Below are 27,744 nucleotides of genomic sequence, written 5' to 3' on the forward strand. Positions count from 1 at the left end.
AGGGCAGGACACATCCAGCTCTCTCCTCTGGCTGAGCCCAAACCTCCGTGTGAATGTCATTTATACGAGCGCAAGTGAAACACACAACCCGTGGCAAATCACAAGGCCCCAGTTACAGCCGCTATAAAGCCGCTGATACTGCGGGCTGCTGTGTACGCTTGCGTCAAACGTCAGTGGCGGAGGAGGATGGGTCTCTGCTGATGCTGATGCGAGAGCTTTAGGTGTCTGTGAACAACATCGGGGGACCGACGGAGTCTTTTTCACATGATTTAAAACCCGTGCGGTTCCACTGTGGATTTCGACGTCCAGACAGATGTGTTTTCGAGCGGAGGATAACTGACGGGTTTGGGGAAGAAAGGACGGTTTCGTCTCGTCAGTCGTCTGGCCTGGTTTCTGACTGACACAGGTGGACTGCCGCCGGAAAACGGCATCGAAATGAGGACATAATCTTGGACTGACACATAGGCACTGGTCTCCACAGCACTGAAGCTAACGTTTGGTTTCATTTAACCGAGAAGTGTAACGCACAAGGTGGACTGTTTGGCGTGTTAGCTAATAGGCTAATTCGGCTAGCTAGGCAGTTAGCAGCTTCCCTGACCAATGTCACGAAAAAGTGGGATGCTCGAAGGAGGAGTTAGCTAGTTAGTCGCTAGCTTACATTAATTTGACGAAAGAAAAAAAAAACACTCGGTGATAGATTTAGTAAACAGCCTGGCAATGAGAGACACCGTTAACCTTAGAGCTGGAGGTTTTTTCACGGTTTAGTAACGACTGGACACATCGTTTTTGCTGCTTTACACCCAATTAGCTTGCGATGGATAAGATGAGATAATCGGCTAACAAAGCTAATGTTGTCAAACACTGCTGGCGTTAATCTGTGTTGCTGTCCGTTTTGTTTGTCAGTCCAGCTCCGAGGCTTTATTTCGGTGGTTTGCCAGGCTCCAGGCCGGAGTGAAGCATGTTGACGTCGGATGTGCAGAAGCAGAAACATTTGGCAATAACCAGGAGTGGACCTGCCCCGACAGAAATGAACGTAGTGAGTCAAAAACATATTTACATCAATACGGTGTTCAGTAAGGCCGTGAAGTTAATATGAATATTCAATTTAGTAATATTCAATTGTTTGTTGTCAAACTGTGGAAGTCAGCCCGCAGTCAAACCAAAAATAAGATTTGGGAATCTCTTGTGTGACTCATATTGTTTCTAAGACTACCCACCTTCTTTAAAATACCCTTGTTAGTTTTTTTTTTTTTTTTATACAGTAATTAATAAAATCCCAATACCTGCCAGCATTTTAAATGTCAGATTTAGACAATGCGTGTAGGGATTCCACTGATTTATTTCAAGATTTCAGTGAAAATGTTAGGTTTCATTTAAAAACATGGCATTAAAATTGAAGAACTGGGTCTTGACAGCAGCAGTGAGATAAGACGTCACCAGTTTTCACAAGTTACACAAAGAGGAACAGGCGATATAAATGGAACCGACGGTTCTGTCTGTCCCTTTGGGGCACTCGCAGTGGGAGTCAGAACAGTCATTTCCTCTTGGATTTCATGCACCGGCTTCAGACTGTGGAGGTGTGCTCTATCAAAACAAGACTGACCAGACAGGTTTGGATTTCAGAAACGACGACCAGCATCAAACATCCCAACAAAGTGAAGAAGAAAGTGTTTTCCAGAACAAGTCGGTAGAGTTGGACAACCTCATAGATATCTCAGACTATTCGTATGGAGATTTAAAGTTTGAGGGACTTCAGTCCAGTGTTTCGCAAGCCTCTTTCCAAAGTACATGTATAGAGGACTTGACTTACACAGAAACCACAGAGGGACCTGATGAGAACAGTGACTGCACTTTGCAATGGCTGTTTTCTCCCAGTCTCACTGAAATGTTTGGGAAAAACAAAACAGAGCTGAGTCTGAAACAGGAGGCCCCTGTTGAGGGTGAAAATGCTAACCTAATAAGCCTTAGTGTACCAGTCTCTCCAGTAAAGATTTTTGAGAAGAATTCCCAGACCAATGCAGTGGATCCATTTTTGATGGCAGCTGAACCCTCTTATCTCCCCCCAGAGTCTTCAGGTGAGTTAAACTCACAGGTTGTCAGTGAGGAGCTGGTAGACCTGTCACAAGAGGAGCAGGTGGTTGTCCCTCCCTCACAGAGCAGGGAGACTTTGTCACCTGAGACTGGAGACAAAGGTTTATTCCCTGATCAAGTGACTGATCTGACTGAAACTTGTAGCACTACCCTGCAAGGTTTACCTGAGAACTGCCTCCCACAAGACCACATCAGCCCGTCACTGGAGTGTTTTGAAGGATCTGTGCCTTTGTTGGATTTAGAGGTTCCAGATTGTGACAGCAGTTTGAGCCTGTGCCCTGCCAGTTCTGCCTCCATTATCTGCACAGGTGCACCATTACATTTATCAACAGAGGAGTCGGAGGTGGAACTTACAGGACCTACTGTAGGTAGAAATCTGACTTCAGAGCAAGAAAGTGAGAATGACTCATTTGCTCTGGCTTTGTCAGCTGAACCTTCATCACTGACGGTGACTGAAGATGTACTCATCCAGGGTGATTTCACAAGTGAGAGCTACTCTGTGCAGAAAAAGTCAAAGGATTTGATGGATGAAAAAAATCAGGGTAATGAGGCAATGGCTTTGGATCTATGCTTGACTGTTGAAGTTCATGATGAGGGGACCTGGGACTCGAAACAACAGGAGGGTGTAAAGATAGGAAGTGTTCCTGATCTGCCAGCCCAACAGGAGGAAGAGGAGAGGTTGACGGACACTAACCAGCTCAAGGGGACAGATTGTCATGAAGTGGCTTCTTTTGATTTTTCACTTCAGGACTTAAAGTCTTCTCCTGATTCTGTATGGACTAGTGAGCAAACTGTGGAATCAATTTCCCTCTCTAAGATGGTGGTAGATGACTCACTGCCAATGGTTTCAGCTGTGAATACGAGGGAGGAAGATGACTCCCCGTTAAAAGCTGTCTTCGATGCTTTAGACCAAGATGGAGATGGCTTTGTTCGTATTGAGGAGTTTATGGAGTTTGCTGCTGCCTATGGGGCTGATCAGGTGAGATGCCTTGTTTTTCCTGTTTATTTCTCTGTCTAGCAGCCAGCGCTGAGTAATGCATGCCGGGGGAAGTTCTCTGTAAAACCATATAAAGCTCCATGTATGCTAATTGTTTCTTTGCTTCTTGCAAAGAGCCTGGCCAATGTCACATAGAATCCAAATCTATTTGAAACTCAATATTGTTAGGAGTATAGTGAGCAAATCGCATGTTTTAACTATTCTGATTCATTCTCTGTGAGAATGCCGAAAATGTTCTTGTAGTAAGTGCTGTTGGAAGAATTCACATATATGTTGTTTTTGAAGCTGGGCCTCAGTCATGGTTTGAGAAGTCTTGTGACCTGTCCCAGGTATTTATTGCTGTGATAAATAATGAAACCCAGGAAACATGACTCCTGTTTGGATGCTAGTGTGTTTCATACAAAGCTACTCTTACCTTCTGGTGTAATAGATTTGACTAATGCCACAGCATATTGTTAAAACCATGGCTGGACTTGTTTGGCATCTGTAGTTGGTAAATGTTCAAGCGTTAGGATTTGGGCTACCATTCAGATTAGTCTTATCAAGCATGTTGGCTGTAACAAATTCTGTCAGGCCTGGCACTCCTCCATATGTCAAATGACAAACACTTATCTTTCCATTTGCATGTCCTGTGGCTGGGGAGGGATAATCTCTGGTGAAATGTCTGTCTGTCTCTCTCTCTCCACCTATGACCCCCACTCACTTGCTGCTTTTCGTACCTCTGCACCGAGCCCTTAGCTTTATTTTGTACCAATACTTTTTAGTCACATAAAAGTCAGGAGAAAAGGAACAGTACTTAAAAAAAAAAAAAAAAAAAAAAATTGTGGTGACCTCATCTTCAACCAAAAGTTAATTTCAAGGCATAACATCAAATAGAGGCCTCAGACACACCAGAGTATAAATGACGTCACCTTCCTCTCCTGTCGGATGTGCTTGTCTGGAAGTCTCTCCAAATGTTTACAAGAATCCGACTGAGTTCAAGCAGTTGATCACACCATGTGCAAATAACAGTGAAAGGATGGATGCAAATGATGAGGTAGCCTAGATGTATTTTTTTTTTTTTTTTTTCCTCACCTGCTTCTTTCACCTGTCTTTTAGGAAGCCACCATATCCATCTTGGCACTTAAATATGACCCTTATAATTTCAAATTTTGGTATGCGGGGGATTGAGACAGTCAAATTTTGTTTAGAAAATATTAACCATCTTAATTAAACCTATTTTTGGTTAAGTTTGAATGATGCTTGTAGGCATGCATGCGTGCTCCTCACACACATTGTGGAGCTGGTTCACTAACCCTTTTAAATCTCTTCTTGCTCATTTCAAAGCAAAACCTAGTGCCTGTTGCGCCTGTTGTGTCCACTGTCTAAATGTGGGTATCTGTTGCACCCCAGGCAGAGAATTATGAAGGATTAAGAGTAAAATGTGTTTTCCTGAATCAGAGGGACTTTGTGGTTTGGGCGCTGTCCACCGACAGCCCCATGGCCTTGTTTTTTGAGGGTCAGGGCAGGGCTTTTGTCATGTTAGTTTTATATAAAACAGTTCCACCTGTTGTTTGGCTAGGCAGTGCTAAAGGCAATGCATTTAAATGATGTTAGGAGTAGATTTATTTCAAAGGCTTGGTCTGGTTTGGTGTTCTTCTACACTGGTTTCTGAAGGACCTCAAGTATATAGATTCCAGCAGTTGTCTTTGGATCTCTGCTTCTTGAAGGTTTTCCTTGGTCTGCTAACCAGATTCAGCAGATTGATTACTTGTTCGTGTTTCTTTCTGTTTAAGCTATTGGATATCTGAGGGATATTAGCTGCAGGAGCTAATTTCTGCCCTTTCAGCAAATTCCTCTCTGATTTCTGTCCTCTTGTGAACAGGCATGTTTGCCTTTTTCACTTACAGCAAGCAAACAGGCAGCAGACAGACTTATCTTCAGAATCTGTGGAATGTTATATAATGCATGTAACCTTTCAGAGGCTTTGGTATTTATTAGCTGAACTCAAGGATCAGTGGGGAAAGTCATGTCTGATCTAACAAGGGCTTCACACACACATTATGATTGTTTCTTTGCTGTTCTAGCATATGGCTCATTTTTCTCCTATCAGTTTGGAATACACGTGAATGTGCTTTTCATATTTGGTTAAGCTTTGTCCTTGTGTTCCAGGCAACCTGAGATAAAAGTGCTTTGAATACCCTCCACGCCTGCTCCAATTAGTTAAATTTTACTCTGGATCATGGTGGCAACAGGTATATTTACAGTGTGGTTAGTGAAAACCACAGTGGAATAAGTTATACTGATTCAATAGGACGTTAAGTAACACAAATGTAAATACTAAATTGTCAGTAGGGAAGGAAGACAAGTAGAGTTGGATTAAAGGGCTAAGCTCAGGATGTCACTGGTATTATCCCTGAATACAGTAAACAATATTTGGTTTAGTGTCTTTTTTTTTTTTTTTTTAAATTGTCAACAAGCTTCACAGATCAATTTGCTTTTCTTGTGGTGTCTTTTCTTTACGAAGCCTGTGTACGAGATGTATTTTTCATTAAGATTTTGTTTTGATGTATATTGTCATAGTTCAGGTGAGTGCTTGAAGTAGGTCTTACATGTGTTGTATTGTCCTTTACCTCTTTGCAAATATCCCATCAACCTGTCAGCAGCAGCAGTGGTGGTATTCATGAGCTATTTGCATACATGTTCGTCTCTGCTTGTATGCTAAGCATGCAAATGTTTCCTCTAGAATTACTCCAGGATATGACAGCAACAATACACACATGCTGCATTGTGTGCAGTTTGGGCACGAGCATCCCATAATGCATAATCCTAAAGCGGAAGATAAAATTCAGGACGTCAACTTCCAAACATATTTAAGAGTGAAAATCAAAACACAAGTCTTGCTCACCATATAAATAAAATCATTGATGTCCCCTTATGAAATCCCACCCCCTGCTCTTTCTTTATATTCATGAGGGGAGTAGAAGGTTTAGTTTTTGCAGTAGTTAAGTCATTATCATGCAACCATCTAATTTAATTTAGTTTAGTCCACAGTTGTTTTAACACAATTTTCTGTTCGGTAAAGGTACTACTCAAAGTAACTGTCCTGCAGGCAGGCATCAAATCTGTAAATTACCATTTTGAAAAGATATTTCCCAACACCCCTCATTCGTTTCTCTCTACTTTGATTCCTGATTCTGCACAATAGCGATGCTGAAATGCATTGTGCTCGAATCTCTCGTCTGACACTCCCAGCCCTACTTTAGCCAGCTTCCCTCCCCTCACCCGCTGCTTTTATGTACTGCCCCACTAATCCACAATGGAATGTCCCTTGCCCTGAAACATCCCCTCTCTTGAGTTCACTTTAGTGTGCATGTAAATGTTTTATATCCTGAGATGAATCTGCTTTTTTTTCCACCCATCATCTCTTGCCAACCCACTAGACCCAAGACCATGGCTATCAGAGTTTTCTAGAGGAACTATTGCGAAATCCCCTCCAGGACAGAGTTTCACCAAAGGGTATTCTTCTCCATGGGGTTATGCACAGCAGTGGTCTGTGTGGAGGCGGTCAGGCGTGCCCCGGCACTGATTAGACACAAATAGAGGAAACTGAAAAACCACAGTGGCTTCATAAGCAGTGAAACCGACGAGCGTTGCCTTTTGAGTTTTAGTTTTTGTCTGTGTTGCCACTCATCGTTTCTCTGGGCTCTGCTTGTTAACTCTAACTATACATATTATTGCATAATAATGTGAAGTACATTTAGCGAAATGAATATACATGACAGAATCAATAAAAATAAGCTTTAAATTTGTTTTTAAGAGTAGTTTATTTTGCTTCAACTCTGTGAGAGCATGTTGCAAGACCCATGCAAAAAAACAATAGAGGCAGTTAGCAGGTCAAACACGGCGTAAACTAAGCTGTAACAAAAGTGTTTCCAACAGAATTAATTTAGGTAAATTCAGAAGGCAGTAGCTGAGTTTTTTTGTTTTGCTCAAATGTGCCCTGTTTGCCAGTTAAAAAGCCATAGAGAGGCTTTTCCAGGGTCTTCAGGCCAAATAATGACTTAACTGAAATCCCAGTCACCTTGTAGTTTTTAGGTTAGACCTAGGAATAGCCAACAGGCTCTGCTGACAAGACCTGTGGGGCCTAGCACTGCTGTAGAGACTTACAACTCAGATGTAGGGCATGGATAGCTTCCACAGTATAATAGGTCCAAACTGCTCTTACTGCTTTTAGCTGTCAAAGGTTGTTTATCTGGCCTGCGTAGTGGTGGGTTATAATACTGTTCTAGTCTCTAACTGTAGCTGTAATAAATTCTTCCATTTTGGTTTTTATTATAGCAGGCATAAAAATGTCATCAGGACCACAGATGCACAGTTTATTCCACTGTCACACCTCAGCTTTCTCACCTCACCCAGCAGAGGTGTTTCTGAATAGCTGCATGGAACAAAGTTATTTCCTGTGAAGTGTGATGCTACAAAGTGAAATCTAAAAACTCTCTTTAAATGCCTCTGATTTTTTTTTATCGAGTTAGATTTTTGCTTGACTTTAATTTCTCACCAGTGCTTTATTTATCCTATGTAACAAGTCTATTGAAATGGAGAGTTGATTTTGATTTTGATTTTTTTTGTCTTTGTCTTTGGTTTTTTTTTTTTTTTTCTCTAAAGCAGAGATGGAAGCTGGGTGAGCATTGATGCCACATTAACATTACAATGTTGACCACCATTCAATGAGATCAACAAGTCCCCTCCTCTCACTTAAATACAGCTGGGTTTAATTCAGCAAACCCAGATCATAAGCCACAGGGGTTGTTGGAGTCAGTTTATTAGGAGTTTCAGCCTTCTCAGCCTCCTGAGTGGGAGCTCAGAGTTGCTATAAGCAGATCAGCTTGTTTATACTTGTAACCGATACAAGAAGTGTAGAAAAAAAAAAAAAGACTCCACACATGGAATAAAATAACCACGTTCACAATGTGCGTTCAGTGTTCTCAAGGGGTAAGTGAACCGAAGCCACAGAAACCTCACCCAATGCACTCTCACACTCCCTCCCAGCTAAGTTTGTATCTCATACATGACTGAAATTATGCTGTAATAATAGGGTAGTGTAATTTTGTAACTTATTTTTGTGAATAGGTTGCAAATCTAGTTCCCAGAAACTAGAGAGTAACCAGCACAAAATGCCAAAGAATTTGTACAGGTGAAGGCTCTTTTGGTATAGACCAGGTTAGATTTATTTTCACATACTCTAGAGGTCAGGTGTCATTCTAAAATGTTGTCCTTCCACAGTGCAGTGTTGTTTTTTTAATACTCTGAGGTCCTGTCCTTACTGAAACACATATCCTCTTGTTGCCAGGTTACTGACTGAACAAATATACAGTATGTAGGTGCACTTATGTAACCCATGGAAGACTTGAATGCATCAGTGATTCTGTGCAGAAAGTGTGACACTGCTTCACATTATGAACTTGCAGGGATTTGAATGTATTCATTTATTTTTTTTATTTGTATTATTTTGGAGTGAAACATTTTCTGTTCTGTTTTTTTTTTTCTTTCTTTTCATACATAAAAGGTATAAAGACAGTAACCTTTGTACACGTTAAAGTTCCTGTGAACTTATTTTACCTGAATCCAATAAAATCAGAAACACTTGACATCTGCAAAAAACTGCTTTTTGTCTGGAAGTCAAAGCTGTTTTATTGGTGACGTTTTGCTCATATAATCAAAATATCCCTGAAGTACATGCAATTCTGCAGTAAACTAGTGAGAGTGAAATGCCCCTAATTAGTTTTTAGCAGCGTTATGAAGCTTATGTTCAGATAAAGCACTGGCTTGTTGCTTTGCTGTGTGTCAGTATGCAAACTTTGCAGCTCAGTAACATACCCTGTTGTGTGGAAAATTTCCTCTTCCTGTAGTTTTTAATCATCTACAGTCCAAATGATAAGGCTATGGTAGTGATTCTGCTGTCATGATGAAATAAGACGTAAATAATGTTAATTTTGCCTTTCAGGTGAAGGATCTGACCAAGTTTTTGGATCCCAGTGGTCTGGGAGTGATCAGTTTTGAAGATTTCCATCGTGGAATCTCTGCAATTAGCAATGGAGGTAAGTCACCAGATCTAATTACTTAAATCAGGTGTCCACAGTTGTTTAAATTAAGTATTTTTGTAGACTGAATGCCGACACTCGCTCCAAACCTTTTCAGCGACTTTATCTGCAGCATAGCCCTTTCTTTTGGGCAGCATTTTCACTTGTGTTACACTAGGAGTTATAGTTTAACATGAACATAAGCATTACTACTTTTTCGGCGGTACAGTATTATCTTGAATTCAGTGCCATCTAACGCTAGTGACTACTCGACAAAATGACTGTAAATATACAAATATAAGATGCTTCGCTATATAAGTTGCGCAACAAGGTAGAGGAGTAAAAAAGTGCAACATAGTTTGGAAAATATGGTAATTTCTTGACTGTGTCCTTGTTTAGAGATTTTGTGTGTTGCAAAAGACTCTTATTGGCATTACTTGTGTATGTACAAAGCTGGGTGAAAATACAGTCTTTTTGTATAGCCTTCTATTATTTAGTTGCTTATCCTGCTGTTAACCTAATTCCACTGTAAAGAGTGCCTCTGCAGCAGATTCTGGCACCTTAATTTAGTCTTCAGCATCTGTCTCCCACTCTATGGTATCCCTGTTCCCTGTGGTGCCAGGTATCAGCACTGTATGTTCATATATCGTTCAAAAAAAAAAAGATGGAAAACTGACTAAAATTCTTTTGTAACTGGACTCAATATGCTGATATTCTTTCTTTAACCATCTTGGTCCCCTCTTGTTCCACCTCATAAATTATTAAAACCGGCTTTAATGCTGTGATTCTCTCTTTAAGTTGGTTAATTTGTATAAGCCTGTCTTAATAACTATGTCACCACGTTTCTCAGGCTTCACCTCAGCTGAACAGTTGAATTGAATTTAGTTGACACGCTGTACAGGTTGTGGTGTCATCGCCGCAAAAGTGCGTATTTTGCTTCAGTCCGCCCAGCTTATTGATTTGCACGACATCTCTCCCATTGCTTTCTGGGTTGCACTGCTCCGGTTACCACCACCATTAATAAGTTATGTGCTGGAAAGCTTGAGATACAGACACATGGGCTGAGCCTAAATTATTTACTGTCCTCTCTGTTTCTTCCTTGTTTCTGGTCACTATTTGCAAATAGTTTGGGTGGTTTGTTTGGCTAACACACATTTCATGGATCTTGGTGTCTTGGGTCTGAATCTAGCCAGAGATCATTGTCTCATGTTCCTGTTAGTGATCTGTCTTTTCAGTACAATCAGTATTTTCTGTGTAATCAGTTCTCGAGAATGAAAAAGAAAAGATTTTTCCTGCTGGAAGGCATTTTCACATTAGTGTGTGAAGATTAGACCTATAATATGACTTCCCAAATCATTCACACACTACTGACAGAATTCCAGCGTGTGTTTAGAGAGTGAAAAACTTTTAACTCTCATTTTGGCTGAGCCATTGATATTTAGTTTCAAGTCCATGCCATGGTCGGCAGTGTTGTTTCCTCCATTGTAATTTTTGTATAAATCCTGCTCAGATTGAGCTACCAACCTGTCCTGTAGTTTCAGTAATACTTCACATTTCTCCATCATCCTACTTGTTTCATTTACGTACAGTTTTTAGTGGAAATGGTAGCCTTTCAATGAAGACAAGCCTGTAGGCTATTAAAATATAAATATTTAAATATATATATATTTCTTTACAAAATATTAGTGTCCACTGATAGTTTGATATTAACCCAAGAGCGACTGCATGTGTGTCTCAATCTCCTGCACAGGCTCCTTTCCCTTAAACAGACTGAAAAGTGTATGAGTATCAAGGAATGGGTTACATAGGACTTAGGGGCACAAAATCCCTGGCAGCTTTTGAGAGCAGAGTTTGTGTTTTATTTTGTCATTAGAGTGCTATTCCCAGCTCTGTTTACTAGATACAGGAGCTGCAGTGGCCTCCATCTTGTTGGTCCATCTCAGGTTTCAACAGAGGACTGTATTGATATGGGTTGCTTCTTGTGCTTTTTTTTTTTTTTTTTTTTTTTTTTATTGTTTTATTTTGCCCATAACCTTGTTACATTAAATTTGATGTGAGAGATGCCAGAATGCCTTTGAAATATGAGTGTAAAAACATTAAATAACATATTATTTACAGTTGCATTATGCTTAGTTTGCTGTCTATAAATATGCCAGAGTGCTGCAGGTTGGACACAAACTGCAGAAATGTGCTGATTGCAGGCTTGAGTAAACACATTAGAGGGCAGGTTTGTCAAACATATATTTTCAGTGAGCATTTTCATGGTGGAGTCACCTTTTGCAAAGGTTAGGGTTTCCTGGCAAAATAAAAGCTTTGCTTAAGAACATGATAGCATATGCAAATGCATATTTGCTTAAAAAAAAATGTACCTGTTGTTTCAAACATGCATGCTAACTGATTGGCTCTTGATTATCAGAGTAATGCTGCATGAAAAAGTGAAAAATTAATCTCTTAACTTACTTGCACATTTGAATAGGATAAAGCCATGTACTGTTTATGTGTGTTTTACTATATGGAGCATGACGTAGTTTCTCCATAGGCTTGTTGTTTTTTGTTTTTTTTTTTTTTTTACCTGCTGTCACACCTTCCGTCTCTTCCCTCTACATCCTGGCTGTTTGTTTATTCATAGACGCTGGTACGATACACACCAGTCCTGTATTTGTTGAGCTTATTTTGCTGATTGACTTTAACAGTTAAACCTGTCTTCTTCCTCCTGTATCTGCAGGACCAGAGCCACAGCTCTACAGTGTAAACTACAGTCCAGGGGATGGAGCTGTGAGCTGTCCAGAGGAGTACGATGAGGTGAGGCACCACACAGGAGGCTTAGCTTCATTCTGGTTATGTATGTGAAAGAGTTGTTGAGCTTTCTGTTCCCATCGGTGCATATTTCAGCAGTGTGAAGGTCACAGGCTGAACTCCCTGTGCACTCGCTCTTCCCACTGTAATTCACCAAGTGGCTTGTGGAGCTATCATTACCACTCTGTGAATGTTCCACAGCCTGAACATCCTGGTTTGGCTGACACTAAACAGCATCTGGCAGGCTGGGCTTTTGAGTATTATTCAACAAATATTGAATTAGCTGGAATGTACCATAGTTTTTACGTGTGTGTTTTGACAGTTGTGGTTAGCATGTCTGACATTCCGGTCTCTTCCTTCACATGAAACTTGTATATTTAACTATCATTGTTGCTGGCCTCTACAAAATTGAAATGATTCTATTATGTGCACTCTGTGGCTGTACAACACAGTATCAGTGCCCTCACATGATATGTTTAAGAACTGCAGGCTGTCAAGAGTGCAAATGGATTCCTTCTACTTCAGTCCATTTTACTGGATACATGGGTTCATACTGCCCATGGAGGAAGGTCTTACTACAAGTTGTGTAATGTAGAAAAAGGGACCTTTTATATATTATAAATGGTAGCGCAGTCGGGTTGATAGTGAAATTAAGATAAGTTGAGACAGGGCATGTGAAGAGGGATCCATCTACAAATATGGACATACATGCAGTAGATGTTGCCTGCTGAATAGCATAGTAGATTTCTAGTATGGGCAGTCAGGATGCACAGTATAGATTATAAACACACATGAACATGAGCTAGGGAGACACTCAGCAACTTCAGGGGAACATCAGCAGACAGGACCTGAGCCACTCGACCTCCTCTCCACCATGAGGACCTGAAAAGAAGACAGACTACACAAACATCTGAAAATAAGGCACAAAATGCCAGAGGGGAGGGAGAGGTCTCAGAATGTCCAGTAGTCCAGCGAGTCCCTGAATGAGAAACAAACAGTTTGGTCGCTCAGGTGCTTAATGAAACAGATGGTTGGAGAGATTCAGTAGTTGGAGAGAGTCAGGATGGGCTGGACCAATGATTAACATTTTATTATCATCTGAATTAAAGAACAGGAAATGACATGACATCCGGCTTCTCGTGGTTAATAATGTGAGACTCTAACCACACAGGAGCCAGGCTAAAGATGTCAAATCGGTCTTTAGATTGATCTAGGGTGCACTGAGGCTGGGTATGCAAAGCAGAGGTGTCATCAAACCTGTGCCCTCAAAGCAGATTGAAAAAGGTTCACAAAGACTACAGGTGTATATCACTGCAATATACCCAGTTATCTGTATAAAATATTATCTACCTGAAATATTCTGTAAGTGTAGCTGCTGTAGGAACCTGTAAGCAGCCTTTCTGGTGAAGCGTTTGCATGTTTGAAGTAGTCACCACACCTGTGTCCATGGCTTGTTTTTCCTAGAAAAGGGTTCCTCTCTCAATGGCTGTGCTGTTCTGTCCCTGTTTGCTTTCAAAACAGGCAAGGCGAGGCTGCTTAGCTGAGGCCTGGCATTAAGAGAAAAGCAACGCCTTAGCCACCGTATTTCCTTTACTAAATATTTTCTACCGTTGCTTTCACATTTCCATTACATGTTGTAATTCTTAAAAAAAAAAAACCATAACAGTGACTTTTCCAGTGTCCAGTATACTTCATCCCTGAATGATGCAGCTTTACAGCATATTAGTTTTCTAAAGGTGCACAGTAGGACACTGTCAGTCACTGTGAGTGTCAGTTGTTGTGATATAGAGCATGGCCATCATTCACTGTGCATTCTGAGACCTGTTGAACATGACGTACTGATTTATACTGTCATTGTGGGCTGGGACATGAAGCTCTGGAGAGCAAGGAAAGATATGGCAGTTATCATGCCATAATATGATCATATCTTTGTCATAACAGTTATGATAGTTTGCCAGTTTAACTCAGGGCTGATAGCTGGTAGTAGCTGACTGGGCATTACAGCTGACTCCTTTGGACTTTGGCTGTCTCCACCCCTCTGACCACCCAGTGGAAGTGAATGAGGTGTTACAGTATTTTCCTTGTTTTTTTTTTTTTCTCTCTTTCAACGGACACTTAAGAGGCTCTAACAGCTGGGCAGCCTTCTTGTCACTGAGACTGGATTGAGACAATGGTTTTGGCCATGGTGGGTAGCCCTCTGGGCCCTGGTGATACACTTATAATGGTATGTTAAGCTTACCTATGTGACTGCCTATGTTGCCTTTATTATTACTTCACAGTTCTGGTATCTGATAATGTGTCTGTAATTGCTGATAGCTTCTCTTTTAGCATCTATCGGTATCGGTTTAGTGTTGAGCATTTGGTGTTTGTTACATTGAGCTTGCTCATCTTGTTTGGACCTGTTGCTTAGAGGTGTTAATGCAGCAGCTTTTGCTTGGACCAACCATCTGATATACAGCAGACTGTCTCTGAAATCTGTTTGTGTTATGACTTGTTTGGTTGTTGTGTGATTGCCATTGGTACCAACTTGGCTAGATGAACAAATAGATGATCTTTGAAATTAGTCTTTTTTTTTTTTTCTTTCTTTTTTTTTACACTAATTTACTGTGGTATTTTAACCTGAAAATACAGCAAATAAATTATCTACTATAGTTTGTATATGTTAGACTAATGTCCTTTATTACTTTGAACTATTCATATCATGAATTTGTTTTACTGTGTGATGGGCAGACTGTAATTTATTTATTTATTCTTGTTTTGTTACTGCAGCAAAATGAGGTGACAGACAGTGCGTACCTGGGCTCCGAGAGCACTTACAGTGAGTGCGAGACGTTCACGGACGAGGACACAGGGGCCCTCGTACCCCCTGAGATGCATGAGGATGTGGAGACGGACAGTGGCATTGAGGCCACGCTACACGACCCTGAAGATGGAGGAAACAGGTTGGTATTTCTTTATTTTTTTTAAAATTTTTTTTTTATTAACCTGCACAGTTGGAGCTGACAAGACATCATCTTGGTATCTGCGGGCAGCTGTTAACTAGTGTTAGATGTCCTCCTGACTCAATGACATAGAATCCACACTCTCCACTTATCTTTCACAACCTCAACCTGGATAGTGACTCCTCTACACCAAACACAGCTCCGATCAGCAGAGAATACGTGTATTCTTTTATTTCTTTTTTTTTCCAGTCCATCCCATTTTGTAGCTAGTCTGCATTTAAGAGATGACCAGAGACAGCTAACCATCCTAAGCCGCAACACTCCCATACAGACAGTTTAGAAATACCATCCACGTTACATTTTAACCTAAAATATTTGTGAATGGTAAAATTACTTGACTTCCATCCAAAAATGTTCAACGCATCACTCAGTCCTTTCCAGACCACTTAAAAGAACTGTGGAGAGAAACAAATGCAAAGATCGGTTTTGGGATCCTAAGAGTTGATATTGGAGCAGTCAAATAAAAACAGCAATTAATCTGTAAATCACCCATAATCATTATTGTAATCCACTTATGTATGTACACGTCAAACGAACCAGATTAAGATCCTTGTAATGCTGTCCTAAATGCCGCTGGCTGCAGAAAACATTGAAAATGTGTCAAATCTTCAGCTTTCGGTTATTCCTGGAGTCGCCCTGCACTGACCTTTTTACACAGATCACATGGTTTATGAGTCTTGTGTGCCCAACACCGGATCACTTGGTTTTATTTGGGTCACCAGACAGGCAGATTAAACGGCACTGCTTTGACACATTAAATTCCCCAGGATACACCAGTGTGTAGAAAGTCGATAAGACATATAGAGTCTGAATGTTCTTCGGTGTTTGGTTTCCCCGATGTTTTTACTTAATAGCTCATTAAATGCAGCTCTTTGTCTCATACACCATGTATTGTCACAGGCAGTTAGAGACAGCATTTCACAGAGTCAGCTGGGATTTTCACCTTTGATGGTTTCTGTACCGTTCTACAGGATAGCTCAATGAGATAACTTGAAATGTGCACAGTGTAAGCACCCGAGACCTTGAACACAGAGTCCTTCCTCTATTCTTTAACCACATTGGTGTGTTTCCAAGTGGATCATCATGTGTATCAGCTGAAAAGAGACTGAAATAATTTCATAAGCTGTTGGTTATCACAGTAAGTGAAATATTTTAATTTTTTTTTTTTTTTTTCTTTAGCAAATAGCTTTGTATAGCATAGTTCATGAACCCATTGTTTTTTATTTATATTTATTTATTTCTTGTTGATGTAGTATGTAGGACACACACAAGGGAGGAATTGTAGAACAGTGACACCTTATCTGCTGCTGGTGTGACCTGTCTTTCCGGTCGGATGACTGATTGGAGCGGGTTGCCTGACATAGATGTGTTTGGACTTCCTAATCCATGACAGAGCCTTGAATTCCAGGAAGTGCTGAGTTAGCTCTTTTTTTTTTTTCCCCCCTCCCATTTTTCTCCCATGTTTTGCCATCGGCTAAGATGGTTCTCTCCCCCGTCTCTCATACCATCACCCCCATAAGTTTCCTGCTGACTGGAAGCAAACACTCATGCTATATGACCTTTTATATTGTGTCATTCCAGCAGTGTGTTTATTTATGTGAATTTGGAAACTCACTGCTGACGAGCTTCATAGAATGAGGATACTTCAGTTGTTATCATACAGTGAATATCTTGACATATAGGGGTATATTTATATGGTCATCCAAAGTTTTATGGAAGTTTCCAAGTCTAAAACAACTTGCAATAATTCAACATCGACTGAGTAAATTAAACAAAAGCCAGTAATTAAACTGAGATCCTGCCATGCTGCCTGGTTAGCCCCACTAACTGAAGCTACAGCCTGCAGTTGTGTATATTCAGGGATTAAGAATCTTAACAGGATTAGCCTCCCCCACCCTCCTCTGTCTTACCCATGTTCCAGCACACATTTGGTCCTTGGACAGTCAGCAGGTCTGTCTGTTGGCTGTTGCTTAGCTTAAAATCTGATTAACCCACTCAGTCAACCTTTTCTGGTATAGCCTTAGGTCTTATGGGTGGCACAGACTATACCCCATCAGTCATGTGGCCTTATAGCTTGGCAGTTGATTAGGATCCCAGACTTGTTGTTTTCAACACCCAGACCCTTCTGTTTTCTCCACACTGGAGAGTCTTGGTTTTAGTTTCAAATTGGTGTGACCTGTGAAACTTCAGGATTCCACTCTGGTTGTCTGGAGTTTTAACTCCAGTTGCTCCACGGCTTTCACGCCAGGGCAGCGGAGGACATTTAAAAATGCGTTCTCTCTCTTCACCGTCTCTCTGTGTGAGGGATCTCAATATGGGGCCAAGTAGTAAGAGCCAGAGTAAAGGGTAAGTGACTTCACAATTAATTGTTACTGTTTAACCAGTTCAGCCTAATGTTTGTTCAGGTCATTACTGGGGCTGAAACTGTATAGGTGTCTGATTTAAAGACTGGCTGTTTGCAAAGTGTGACTTCTTTTTGAGCGTAATAGTATATGATTTTAGTTTTTTCACACTGCAAATGAAGATGTTTTTGCTTTGGACAGATTCATGTAAACAAGCAAAATGGGCTTTGTCATCATGTGCTGAGAAAGCAGCCTTCTTGCTGATTTGGACATCCCTGTCCTGTGTGTGCTTAAGACATCCAGCCTTTCCTGTTGGACAACAGGAAAGACTAGTTTTACAGTTTTCCTGTTAAATAAAGATCAGTGAGTTTATACTCCCACTTCGGTAGACCTCAGTCCAGTTGTGTAAGATAACAAGATGATTATAAAAGCTGGAACCATGTCAAACCTCCAAAGTCTCCTTGCATTTCTAGTTTTGCCATCGTGGTTTTGTGTTACCGGCAAGGCACAAGACGTACAGATAAAGCAGCATTTGGGATTAATGTGAATTAACAGATTACCATTGAAGACAAGTGATTGTCGAACTCGTCCAGAGTGCTGCTCTTTCTGGTGGAAGAATAATTGTACTTGTTGGGGATTTACTTGAGGCAATTCAATGTGGCTGGGTCCAACACACCAACCTACAGCGAGCCTTTTTACTGTGTTGCTGTCACACTATAGCTCAAGTGCTATAGCATGTTTGTGTCCTTTGAAGATGGGCCCTGTTTGGTCTGGCCAAGACTGTGGTTTCTTAAATAGAAGGTTATGTGACCGTTATACGCAGTCAGATGTCCGTTTTTAGCCCATTTAAACTTGTCATATTTTCCTCTGCTTTTAAACAGGACCTGAAGTTAACTCCACTGTCAAGCACACACACAAACACTACAATCCCTTTTTGTGTGTCCCTCAGGTTTTCCCTGAACGCAGAGCTCCACAGCCACTCCCTGGTGACGGTCATTGGTGGAGAGGAGGAGCACTTCGAGGACTTTGGGGAAAGTAACACCTCAGAGTTGCTACTGGAGAGCAGCGCGGAGGGGCCGGAGGGGGAGGGTGACTCCTCTGTTGTGCAGTCCCCTGAGCAGGTTAATGGTTCCTCGCTGCTCTCTCCCAGGTATGAGCTTGTCTTTCTTACAGAGTTAAGTTTTGAGTAATTCTGACAAAAACATCAAAAAGATTTTAGATGTTGTGCTCCAACTCTGTAGAAGGACATTTTAAAGAAGTCATTTTGAAAAATCAGCAGCTCAGAGGTTATTTAACTTTGAATATTAGCTCCAAGGTGTCAAATCCCAACTTTATTTTCTTTACCAACCCTTCCTGATAAGAGGAGTGACGCTGTTACATTCTGAGCTGTATTGTCCGTATCTGAATGCCTCTATTTATAATCTTCAGAGAAAATGTTTTTCTTTCAACAAAGACACTGAGGTCAAATGTCGATAAGACCCATCTAAAAATGTTTTTTCCACCCCTACCTGCCACCTTTTCTTGGCAAAGGGCAAGATTAAACGAGTGGATGCAAAGTTCATGCCATCAGGCTTCCCCTCATTGTTGTCAAGTTATTAAAACTGTGGATATTGGGCTTCCAAACTATGCTTCACTTTCTTTCACTCATGCTGGGTGATCCTGTGTAGCTTAAGTAAATGTTTGAGTCAGACTGAAAGTCTTTAGGTGGCGTCTGTTGACAGCATTCTGTAGCAGACAGAAGGTGGATGTCCTAAAAAGCTTTGCATGATCTGCATTAGTACATACACAAGTTGACTGTAGCGGTGTAAATAGACTGGAAATGCCAAAATACAGTGTGTTGAAGGCCCTGTTGTAGTCTTTTCCCAGTTATCTTATTCTGCCCACTTCTCTCTTTACATCAGAGATTTTAAGGCAGATATTGGGCAATCCCATTTGGGAGATATTTCTGTGATATTTTTATTTATTTATTTATTCCTTGGCAGCAGCCTCTCACCAGTTAACTGCCCAGATTTTAAAATGGAAAGAAGTTGCTCTAACTGGATTGGCAACAATAGTAATTTCTCAGTTATCACTATTAAACTTCACTGAAGAACCTCAGTATTTATTCTTAATGTTTTGTAGGAGTCATTGTTATTAGAGGAAGGCTAACATAACTAAAGCTGTTTATTTACATGTGATATGATTTTATCTTGAATGATCCTCATATGTATGTTGTTTTTATAGTACAAAGTAGTAAAAGGATATATGAAATCATAACAATGAAAATTAAGTTATCACTGTAAACTTCTTCATATTTCATTTTAAGATATATTTAAAGTAAACCAGGCTACATGTTGAAGATTTCACCCAATCCAAGTTGGGCCGAAATCTTTTCGGTTGTTAGGTTGGAGGAAAAAAAAAAAACATACCCAAAAAATAACTGCATCCCACAAACTTCACCCACTCAGTATGAATGCGTCACTGTGTTTAGAGCCGACTGTGCTCATTGTTGGCGCATGTGGCAGCGCTGCCTACACACACTCCCACATCGCAGCGCTTTGACTATTCAAACACCACACTGTAGTTATCATTTAACTTAGTCATCCTTCACACTATCCGAAGAAAATGCCTCTGTACGACAGTCCATATGACCATCAAGTGACACTCGCTCAGTCTGCCATGTAGTGCTGCGTTTCTGCCTACATAAAGAGAAACCTCTGCCAGTTTGTTGCATAATTCAATGTTGACTTGCTCAGTGAATGATGAACCAGCTGAATTCACTTTGATTTTATTGAATTAATATTAACCATTTTGTAGGCTGTTTGGTGCAAAGCTTGAATAGACAAGAATTTTCATGGCAGTGAAAAAAATCTTATCAGTGCTGATAAGAAAAACACATTCTTTCTCCATGAATGTTGTTTCCTTACGCTATCCAGACAACAGAAGACAAACACACTGCTGCGAAATCTGTTTCACGTCTCTGCCACTGTAGCCCTCACACTTTACTCTTTCTGGATTTCATGGATACCCCCCTGCACCCTCAGGTGTCCTTTCCTACCTCAGTGCACCCCCTTCCTTCTTGTCTGTCACTCACCACACCCTCCTCCTCTTCCTCCCTGTTTCCTCTTTCCAGTGCACCCGCTTCTCTCCCTGACTGCTTTCAGAGCTTCCTCAGGGAGGAGGCGCTGGACTTTTTCTGTAGCCAGTGTCACAAACAAATAAGTCGTCTCGAGGACCTGTCCACACGCCTCAATTTCCTTGAGATGACTAGGTAACGCTTCGTTCTCACCCCACTCCAATTATAAACTGTGAATGTGTTTGCGGTGCTGATTAGACATACAGTATCATGCATGTTGTCAATGTGTGCATGCTGTGTTGGAGTAGCATTAACATGGTGTTTTGTTATGAACTGTACTGTATGTGCGCACACACACACACACACTTCGTTATGTGTTTTAAACCCATCTTACCTCCCATCTATCCCAGTCTCTTTCTATCTGCACCTCTTTGTTGCAGCGTTACATTGAGGTCTCATTGATACAAGAACTCACTTGAGGCATCTCTCTGGCTACTGCCACTTTCTAGATGGTGGGGATTCAGTTCCTTCCCATTGTTAGCATTTACCAGTATACAGATTCTAAATTGTCTCATGAATTTTAAATATTGTGCTGATCAGAAAAAGACCTTAATATATATACTGTATATTGTAAGTGTAAAAATGACTAAATGAAATATGATAAAATAACCCCAAGTGTCACAGCCCAGTGTGTGTCCAGTATTTTTTGTTTACGTCAACTTCATGTTTCATTTGAGTTGTTGCAAGTGACTGCTGGTCTTGGAGGAAGTACAAACAAACAAACAAAAAACCAAAACTGCTTTCATTAGAACAGACGTTCTAGCCAGGACGTCCAGCTGTATTACAGAAACTTCACTATGAAATCATTCCTTACCTATGTGTCATTTTGAGACGGGGCAAAATTTAGAACTTCATACTTCACTAACTCAAGAACAAATCAAAAATCTGTATTTTTGATTTCATTTAGAACGTTTCTGTAATGCAGTTAGAAATACATGTCAATGTGTCAAATAATGTTGATTATAGACTTTTTATGCTGCTGTGTTTGATACATTGCTGTGATGTGTGAAGTTTTAGACCAAAATCTAGTGATAGTTTGTCAAAGCACCACCATCCACCCCATCATGCCTCCTTCTCTATAAAGTGGGCCTTCTCTGCTAGTAGATAGAGGTATTGGGGTGGGGGGGTCGCTGGACTACCAGGAGATGTTTCCTTTCCTCTATCCTTTTTCTTTTCCTGACCGTTTTTCCTGTTTTCTCTGTTCAGTGCTGGCAAGAGGCTGTCCAGCAAGAAAGTAGCAAGGTAAGCTAAATTATTCTGATTAGTGGTCAAGAGTTTATATTTGTTTTGGGGTTGCCAGATTTGCCAGACAGGTTTGCATCAGAAACATTTTATCAATGCAAACTGCCTCCAGGGTGTTACATTTTTCTTTTCCACATGCAGACATCTCCTCCAGAACAGCTCAATGACTCTGGACACCATGAGTGACTTAACGCGGGACATCCTGGAGCTAGCCGACAACGACATCACAGACAAGGTGACTGATGATTGTTTTCAGAAACACCTGTGTTTATAGCCCTGTGGTTATGCATTCCTACCTGTGACCTGCCACCATTTTTACAGTGGTTGTTGAAGGATTATTTCAGCAGTACTGTATCTGATTTCTATTTCAAAAAAATTATATGTATGTTTTACAAAAACCTTATATTTTGCTTTTCCCAGGTGCTCCTCCTTGAGCGCCGAGTGGCTGAGCTGGAGGAGTCGTCAGAGTCCTCGGGCGAGCAGCATGCACGGTTGCGTCAGGAGAACCTCCAGCTGGTGCACCGGGCCAATGCCCTGGAGGAACAACTGAAGGAGCAGGAGCTCCACGCTGACGAGCAACTACAGCAAGAAACTCGTCGTCACAAGGAGGCTCTGAGCAAGCTGGAGAGAGAGAGGGGCCTGGAGCTGGAAAACCTGCAGGGCAGGTAAGCAGATGAGGAAAGACCATATCTTTGGTGCAGCAGTATATCCTAACCTGGTTTATCAAATACAAGTTGATTCCTGTGTTATTTTGTACAAAGAATATAAATCTTAAATAAAATGATTTTGATGCTTTGTGATCATTTTCACTAGATCTTGACCATAAATGTTGATTGAACTTGTTTGTGACACGAGTGGTTGACATGCTGTTTGTTGGAGGAACAGTGGCTCCATACTGCCACCCTCTGGCATTTATCTGCCATTGAACTTAAGTTGCCTTTCTGTGGTACAGCATTGTCATCCATTAACACAGTAGATAAAGTATATGAGTTGTTGTATTGCAGATTTTTGATATGAATGTTTGAAACCTGTTTGTATCTTAGACTTCAGCAGCTGGATGAAGAGAACAGTGAGCTGAGATCTTGTGTTCCATGTCTACGAGCAAACATCGAGAGACTGGAGGAGGTGAGAGGGATTATTATCATATCTCTTGTCTTCTTTCTATTCCTGCTACAAGAGTCGGTAACATTTCTCACCTAGCTCAATGCTCCTCTTCATCTCATCCTCACCTCCTCCTGTCTTTGTTTTTTTTTTTTTTTTTTCCACCCCATTCACAGGAGAAGATGAAGCTGCAGGATGAGACAGAAGCCATGTCTGACAGGCTCATGGAGGAGATGGAGGCTCGCAGGAAGATGGCTGACAAGCTGAGCCACGAGCGCCACCAGAACCAGAAGGAGAAGGAGTGCACTCAGGAGGTGAGACTCTTACTCTCTACAAATTAAACATTACTCTGTGCAAAATATTATATACAATACAACATAAAGGTAAAGACACATTTTTGAATGTCATCATTTGACTTTTTTTTTCTTTCCTAATATCTTTTCTAACTAAATTGTCCTGATCTTTTTTTTTTTGTTCTTTTTTTTTTTTAAACCACAGCTTATTGAAGACTTGCGTAAACAGCTTGAGCACCTACAGCTGTACAAGCTGGAGGCCGAAGCAAAGAGAGGGCGCTCACCAAGTGCTGGGCTGCAGGAATATCAGACCCGTACCCGCGAAGCAGAACTGGAGCAAGAGATCAAACGACTAAAACAGGTAGAGTACACAGTGTCACTTTTCCTCACTCAGTGTTTAGTTTTTTTTTTTTTGTCTTCTCCCCCCCCCCCCCCCCCCCCCCCCCTCATTCTGTCACTCCATCCAGACTGTTTAGAAATAGAAGAATGATGCAGCATCTGGCCTGTAATGTTGTATGAGTGTCATCTTTGACTTAACATCTGCAGGACAACCGCAGCCTGAAGGAGCAGAATGACGAGTTAAACGGTCAGATTATCAACCTGAGCATCCAGGGAGCCAAGAACCTGATGTCGGCCTCCTTTTCCGATTCCCTTGCAGCTGAGATCAACTCTGTGTCTCGGGCAGAGGTAGGTTTGCAGAGCAGGGGAAAATTTTTTTTTTTTTATGGTAATATTACAATGGATATATATATATATATATATATATATATATATTTTTTTTTCCTCCATTGACTTCTGTGTCTGTTTTTAGCTGATGGAGGCTATCCACAAACAGGAGGAGATCAACTACAGACTCCAGGACTACATCGACAAAATCATTGTGGCCATCATGGAGTCCAACCCCTCGATCCTGGAGGTCAAATAGACACCATGCAGCCAGAGGGCCAAACATGGCGCCTCCACGGGCTGTTTAAAAACACTGAAAACTTGGCTAAATCAAAACTACCAAGAGGATGTAAACATATTCGTGTCATTCTTGGTAAACAAAAAAAACAATGATGCACTCAACTCATCCTACCCCGCCCTTCCAAGAAAGAAGAATTTCTAAGAAGTTCATGGCTGTCCGTGGGAAAAATAAGCTATTTTCAGTTGGATATCCCTTGAGTCTGCGCTTATTTGAGTGTACGTGTGTGTTAGCCCTCCTGAAAACACTTGGGTTCTGGTGACTTCCATGTATTTGGCTAGAGGGACCTGAGTCTATCCTTGTTGAGCGAATGAATGTGTAGATGCGATGTGTGCAAGAAGTCAGAATCGTTCAGAGGAAAACTCTTCATAATCCTTTCCAAAAACAAAGTGTCAGTGTTTGATTGAGCTAAAGTAACAATCAGACAATTATACCTTAAGGCCTTAAATGGAAGCTGATACACGTAGACACTGAGTATAATTACTATACATGCCACAGTTCAGTCAGTGAAGTGTTACTGGCATGTTTGGCATATGGGCTGTGACATCCCGAACCAGGCTGAGACATGTTTTAATCCACCCACAAAGCCGTATGAAGCTCTGGTCAGGAGATGAGTAGAATTTGTTGTTTATTGGTTTAAAGCTTGCAGTGCCCTCTATCCAGCCCAATAACAGTGTGTTCTGTCCTTTAACCAAGTTCAGCTGTCTTTCCAGTGAACCCAAGTGAGGGACATTTCTTGAGGTCGAGGATGAGAAATGCCCGGAGGGTTTTTATTTTAATTTTTTTGTCTGCGTGAGAGGCGTTTTTGCTTTGTGTTACTTGAAGGTATTGTAAAGGCTCTGTGACACTAGAAGGACTAACAGGAAAGGCAGTTGTTCTTCTAAGTTTCAGTGTCTCACGTGACGTAATGGGATGGTTTATAATTTGCGTCTTGTTTATTTTTACAATGAAACAGGGTCTTGGAGCTCAGGTGGGCTGGAAACCTCAAGTGGAAAAACATTACATTTCCCATCACTCCCTGGCACAGCTATTAGATGACTCTAACTTATATCATTAAATGTAGATGAACTTTAAATGAGAAAATACAACTTGCTGAAACTCTCCACACACCTAGGCATGAAGGGAAACTGATGAGTGATTCTGGGAAGTGTAGTTTTATTTTTCTAAGTACAGCCCACCTGATCCCAGTGCTATCTTGCTGAGTGAAAGTGATCCAGGTTCCCCATCCCTTTTTTTGGCTGCACAAGTGATTTGACAGTAAAAATGACTGACAAATGTTGACTTTTGACAGGTTGTATGTGAAGAATCAAATGCCTGTACTTTGCACTATGTTTTGTTTTGATTTCTTTGTTTTGTTGAAGAAAACTTGATCAAAAGGGATCTAATGTAAAATCGAAGATAGTATGGAGCCCATGTGAAGATAATAGCATGTAGGATTGGTTGCTATGGACATACCAACACATTAAGGCTGGCGTGGATCAACAACCTACTCACGCTTAAGAAGAAAAAAAGCATCACACTACTCATATTTAATTGAAAATATAAACAAATCTGCAGCCATGTCAAGATTTTCATTTACATAGTGTATTTTTTCACTAGGAGTTCATATGAGGTTTTTTGCTGGATGTTGACCTATTTGATTTAGTTCCCCTCCCCAACCTGATCTGCACATGTAATATTGAAGAGACAAGCCAGACTTTGGTAGCAATAATGCTTGGCAAAAATGTGGACATTGGCAGAAGATGAGTGAAACAAACCTGCTCTTTTTTTTTTTTCCCTCAGCTGAGATAACATTTGCTTTCTCAAAGACGTATGGACTGATTTTGGACACTTTCATCGTGCACATCAGTACTGCACGGCCATCGGTACTTTTGGACATATCTCTAAAACTGGGCATAAGTGTTCAATTTACTTATCGGACATCTTGAAGGATTTATAGTGGAAGTTGGGGAGGTGTTTTCATAGTGTTCTGCACCATATGCTAAGAGGACTTCCTGTTTATCACCGTGTATCACCTCTAAGTCTGTCTCACTGCTCTTCTTCACTTGTCACTCCATTGAAAATGGCCTTGGATGTAAATGACTTGTAAAGTTTTTTCTACACTCATTCTAGATTCTAGGTATTTTTATAGCCAGAACAAACATTTCTTTTTCTTGTCTTATGCTGAGAAACAGCTGCCTGTATTCTTCTCTAGCATGTAGCGTGTACAGCATCTGTTATTTTTTTTTTTTGTCAGTGTCATTTTAAATCATATGCAGATATTTATTCATCATTTGACACAAACAACTCGCACCCTGATCTGTGCTGCTGAAAATATGTTTGTACACTTTTGGACTCACAAGGGGAGATGAATTCACGGTGAATGAGTCTGTGGGAGAATTTATTGAATTAAGAGACACATTTAAAGCAAAATGATATTGTTTTTGGGTGACTCACCATCGTGTGGAAAAGGTGTTGAATGTGACCTGCTCAGAGTGGTCATTTGTTGAGGTCGCTGCTCTCTTCCGTGATGCTGATGTGGCTTTTACATCTTCAGGGTTGTGATTTTAGATAGATGGATGAGTTTGCAGTTGCTACTGTTGTCTTCCCAGATGGAGTCAGGTACTGCATGAAAACAGATTTTTTTTTTTTTTTTTTTGTTGTGTATCTCTGGTTCAGTTGTTTGACCTATGTTTTGACTTCCAGACCATATGTTATAATATCCATTAGTGGAGTTGTGGAGATTGAGACCACATATCACATGACACTTCAAACCTCATATCCAGGCTTGCTGTGTTCAGATTCCTGCCTTTTAGTCTGGCTGAAGGTTTGCCCCAACAGATTTAATACTTTGCTCTTCATAGAATAGGGAATAATTTTTGCTTTACTAAAAAGAAACAGGATGATACCCAATACACAGCAGGCCATATTAGTCTCTGTTTTGAAGACAAGTTTAAAACCAACATGGCTGGCAAGACCAACTAATCAAAGGACGAGACCACAGAGCTGATAAAACATTCCCTGTTAGCAGAGATGAAGGTGATTGCACTTTAACCAGATCCAGCTTCTCCATTTTAATTCCTGCTTTGAAAATGACCAAAGACATATCTTTGAATTTAAACTGATCATTTTATCTATCAGTTCTTGATGACACTTTTGGTAACACTTTCTCATCTAATAAATCATAAATCAACACTCTTGGCTTTCCCTGGGGGAAAACAAACAAACAAAAAAAAAAAAAAAGGACCTGGTCTGCTAGTCTAAACACTGTGCCTCTGTCTCTCAAACTTTGCCGCTAGACTAACCTGATGATGAGCCCTGGGAAAAGCACTGACCACATGACTGTCAGTTTGTTAAATTATAACAAGGAAACCTAAACTGTAAATATGAATTGTCATTTTTGTGAACCCCCCCCCCCCCCCTTCTCCTTCACGCTCACTTCCAGTGTCCAAAGAACGTTTGCTCAAGGCACAAACATCACTACTGGAGTAGTGCATGGCTTGCCATTATGTGACATGGGGAGATAAAAAGAGAATATTGTAGAAAAGAGAAATTGTAAAAGTAAAATTTATTCCTATTTTCAAATATAAATGTATAAATTATGACAGTATTGGTTACAGCTGTATATTATTTTTGAAGGTCCCCAAATGCTCTAATCCTAATTGTTACTGGGGAAAAATAAATTCATTCATTGTAAAAAAGAGAAAATTTAAAGGTAAGCAGTGAAAGTAAGATTAGAAAAATAAATGGAATAAAAATA

General features: G+C 40.7%; 1 protein-coding gene across 4 annotated transcripts; it reads left to right on the forward strand.

Annotated features, from left to right (window-relative positions):
* On the forward strand, window positions 1–27,744 carry rab11fip3 (RAB11 family interacting protein 3 (class II)). 4 transcript variants are annotated; one of them, XM_026315254.2, is made up of 14 exons: window positions 1–3,070; window positions 9,075–9,168; window positions 11,876–11,952; window positions 14,716–14,888; window positions 18,240–18,440; window positions 20,403–20,540; window positions 21,612–21,647; window positions 21,789–21,882; window positions 22,068–22,312; window positions 22,691–22,772; window positions 22,925–23,062; window positions 23,247–23,402; window positions 23,588–23,728; window positions 23,853–27,744. In XM_026315254.2, exons 1-14 carry the CDS (start codon window positions 1,478–1,480, stop codon window positions 23,964–23,966), a joined length of 3,282 nt encoding a protein of 1,093 aa, XP_026171039.1. In that variant the 5' UTR covers window positions 1–1,477; the 3' UTR covers window positions 23,967–27,744. The 4 variants fall into 4 exon arrangements, with proteins under 4 accessions (XP_026171039.1, XP_026171035.1, XP_026171036.1 ...); XM_026315250.2 differs by lacking the exon at window positions 20,403–20,540; XM_026315251.2 differs by lacking the exon at window positions 20,403–20,540 and having other exon boundaries at window positions 1–1,036.

Source organism: Mastacembelus armatus, chromosome 19 (genome assembly GCF_900324485.2).
Source record: "Mastacembelus armatus chromosome 19, fMasArm1.2, whole genome shotgun sequence".
Lineage (NCBI taxonomy): Eukaryota > Metazoa > Chordata > Actinopteri > Synbranchiformes > Mastacembelidae > Mastacembelus > Mastacembelus armatus.